This window comes from Rhagoletis zephyria, unplaced genomic scaffold (assembly GCF_001687245.7).
Source record: "Rhagoletis zephyria isolate East Lansing unplaced genomic scaffold, Rhagoletis_zephyria_1.1 Rzeph_scaffold_21097, whole genome shotgun sequence".
In the NCBI taxonomy this organism is placed as follows: Eukaryota; Metazoa; Arthropoda; class Insecta; order Diptera; family Tephritidae; genus Rhagoletis; species Rhagoletis zephyria.
The window spans coordinates 1-3,379 of record NW_016178155.1 but is presented as its reverse complement, the minus strand read 5'-3'; the positions used below and the strand labels follow the sequence as shown (position 1 = coordinate 3,379).

General features: G+C 37.2%; 1 protein-coding gene across 1 annotated transcript; it reads left to right on the top strand.

Annotated features, from left to right (window-relative positions):
• The first annotated feature begins 1,337 nt into the window (after positions 1–1,337).
• Veneno (veneno) lies at positions 1,338–3,101 on the top strand. Its single transcript, XM_017637414.1, has one exon. The coding sequence runs from the start codon at positions 1,439–1,441 to the stop codon at positions 3,020–3,022; it is 1,584 nt and encodes a 527-aa protein (XP_017492903.1). The 5' UTR covers positions 1,338–1,438; the 3' UTR covers positions 3,023–3,101.
• Positions 3,102–3,379: the final 278 nt, after the last annotated feature.

Here is a 3,379-nt window from a genome sequence, read left to right as displayed (position 1 = left end):
TTGCCACTCATCAATGCATTTTCATAAACTTACCCTTTCAACTACAATTTTTCGTGCTATAATAGATTTTAGCTAAATATAAACTACTTAGGGCCGTTTGCACCATGTCTAGTTAACGCTAACTGGAGGTACATCCTTCAGTTAAGCACGTTAACTGCTTTATCGATCACATGTTATATGATGGGTGGGATAAAGATGTTTCACTGGGAGTTAGCGTTAACTAGACATGGTGCAAACGGCCCTTAGTTTTCAACAAAAAACTTATTCAATAGTAAATTTCAAATATTCTAAACATATTTTGAATAGGAACTTATATCTTTTTTACAATCTGTAAAACTGACGAAGTGGCAACCATCTAAAGAAGGAGAAGGATTTTCAACATCGATTTTTCCGATATCGATATCGCCATATTGGTTTTACTTGCTGTCTCCATAGACAGAGGTTTTTATCTTGACAATGTTATCAGTCAAAATTTTGCCCATAGAGACCGCATATTGCTGTTGGCAAGCATTAATTATCAAAGCGTTTATCTTGACAAACATTGCCAGCAATTTGGTACTTTGACAGCTACATTTTGATTTGCCCGATACCTTCGTGGAGACAACATTGTTGATATTTCAATATAAAAGCAAAAATTTAGCCCCTTTCTATTAAAAATATTTGTTACTATTTGCATAGGTGTGAAAAAGCATGTTTTTTAAATTTTTTAAGGGTAGTAGTGCACTTTAGCGAAAGTTGGTCAAACTGGACAACACTGGCAACACTAGTTTTCCACCATGTTATTTATGGTAACTATGCAAGATTGTTGTGCGGATTTTCACCATCGGGATATTGCTATTAAATACGGAATTTCGCGAAAGTGTACACTTAAAACATCACAAATGTATAAAAACTAATGAATATGTGTTCAGTTGAGTTCATTTACTCCATTTATTTGCGTCAAATTCATCAAAACATAGTGCGAAAGGTGCAAGTGTTTTTTGCGAATAACTCTTTAATGAATTTAACAAATTTCCGGTCTCAGATTATTGTTGTTCGCATTAAAACGCGTCGGTTTATACCCCTCTTGAATTTTTTCATCAATTTTGGCCTACTTTCGCTAAAGGGCACTTTTACCTTTTTAAGTGATGAAATCCGACAAAAATAGCCATCTTACAGATGCTTTTAACAAAATAAAAAATGCCCATGTACAAATATTGCCTCTGATAAAATTTTTATCAGGCAATGAAAATGACAGTTGGTAAGCAAAAACTTTGCCTGTGGAGACGGGCCGTTACATGCAATGAATTAAATCGATTCATGATATCGATACTTTCTTAAATATCGAACGATCCTAATCCCTACTAGATCGCTATAACGGTTCGGTCAATCATATTAAGCGCGCGTCATTGGATCTGTACGGTTTAATTGTTTTGATAGATCTTTATACTATATCGGGATGCATTCATCTGGGATTCCAGGGCTTATTACCTCTGATGGTTTATGTACGTTATGTCGACGGAAAGCTATGTGGATTTGTCAGCGTTGCATGGACTTTTATTGCTCTCCGGAATGTCAACGGAAAGATTGGCAGCGGCACCGTTATATTTGTTTTGCCATGCCGGGACTAATATCTGCTTGTATAAACTCGGATCATGGTGAGGCTCCTGCGAAGCATTTAGATAATGAAAAGCTGGATAAATTTTCAACAGGCGCACTGCCTCAATCTGAAGGAATAGGTTCCGGCAGTGAATGTAAAGGGATCGACACGGTCAAGGAACATAAGTCATTTGAACCAGTTACTATATTGGGATTTATTTCTTCAAATATATGTTTTGTACGACTTGCAAAGGATACGGAAGCTCATTTAACTACTCTCAAGAAGATAGATGCGATTGGAAGAGAAGCCCCATTGTTGGATATTTTCCCCTCGGCTCATACAGTAGCTCTTACGTTATATAACGGTATGTTTAGCCGTGTTGAAGTACTGTCTTTTCCAGATCAAAAACATGCCAAAGTTTTGCACTGTGACTATGGGGTCGTGGCAACTATCGAAATTTCCGATCTACGAGTTGCAGCCGGGGATATTCTAAAGTTGCCCCGTTTTTCTATGATGGTAAAACTTCATAACGTAAATGAATATTCGCCTACTGAAACTCTTATGAGCTTCCTTAACCAATTCGAAGGTATTGAGTGCCAAATGCGTTATTGCGTTTTGCCAGTGGGAGAGGACGAAGTAGAGCTCGCTATTTTGGGCTCACGGAGAAATATTAATGAAGAAGTTGTAAAATTTTGTTCAAAAATTGCTTTGACAAATTCCCTGCGTTCAATTCATAAAACAATTGAGAAAGAGGTTGGACAACATGAAAATGAAATTCCAACTGATGCAGGCAAAGCCGATATGTTACTGGATTTAAATCACAATTCTCCATATCAGAGTGCGGTTCAAATGGCTATATCCACAAATTGCGGTGAGAACTTTGGAGATAAGCCAATTATTTCTCCACCTTTCGAAATATACGTGTTCAAATCCGATTTAATAAATTTTAAAGTCGTGGTCTTGGATACTTCTGCTTTGAACTATGGGTACATAGGATGTATCGCCGAAACAGATCTAAAATATTTGGTAAAAGTTCAAGAATATTTAAGCCGTTATAAAGATAACAAGCAATACTATAGCCCTAAATTGCATGAATACTGCTTGGCAAGATTCGAAAATGAATGGTATAGAGCCAGGGCAGTAAAAGTAAATGATAACGCACGTTATACCGTAGTCTACTTGGACTTCACCAATGAGAGCGTATTAACCTCAAAAGACATTCGCCGCTATCCCGTTGATTTGAATGGGGCATGTCGCACAAACCTTTGTTTAATTGATGGCTTGCCAACTTCGTTAAAAAATGAACATGTAAACTTTTTGAAAAAGGAAATAACTACAGAGAGTAAGCTCCTTATTGATAGGGTTAAAGAGATTGTGCAACAAATTGTAGTGGTCGAATGTCAGCATATAATTAAAAAAATGTTAAATTTGGGGCTTATATGAGTTTACCAGTATTTTTACTATTGCCAGCTTATGTACTTTACCAGTGAAATAAATGAATGAAATTTATTTTCTTTATATAGTCTGAAATTGTGTTCAATGTTGTAGCTTCTACTCAATCTTGCCTTGGTCGGCTTGCCCCTGCGGAGACTCCGGAAGCGTGCAGCTTCTATGGTGATTGTCCATAGCCACAGTGGCGTTAGCCGAGTTGGTTTTAGGGTTATGTGAAGAGATGTCTCCGCAAGCCGGGCACTTGTTGGGACAATGCATCTAATCTGCTCAGGTACGAGTTTAGCCTGTTGCCATGGATGGTACTTAAAGTACCACTTTGGGTACTAAATACACAAATACTTAGTATTT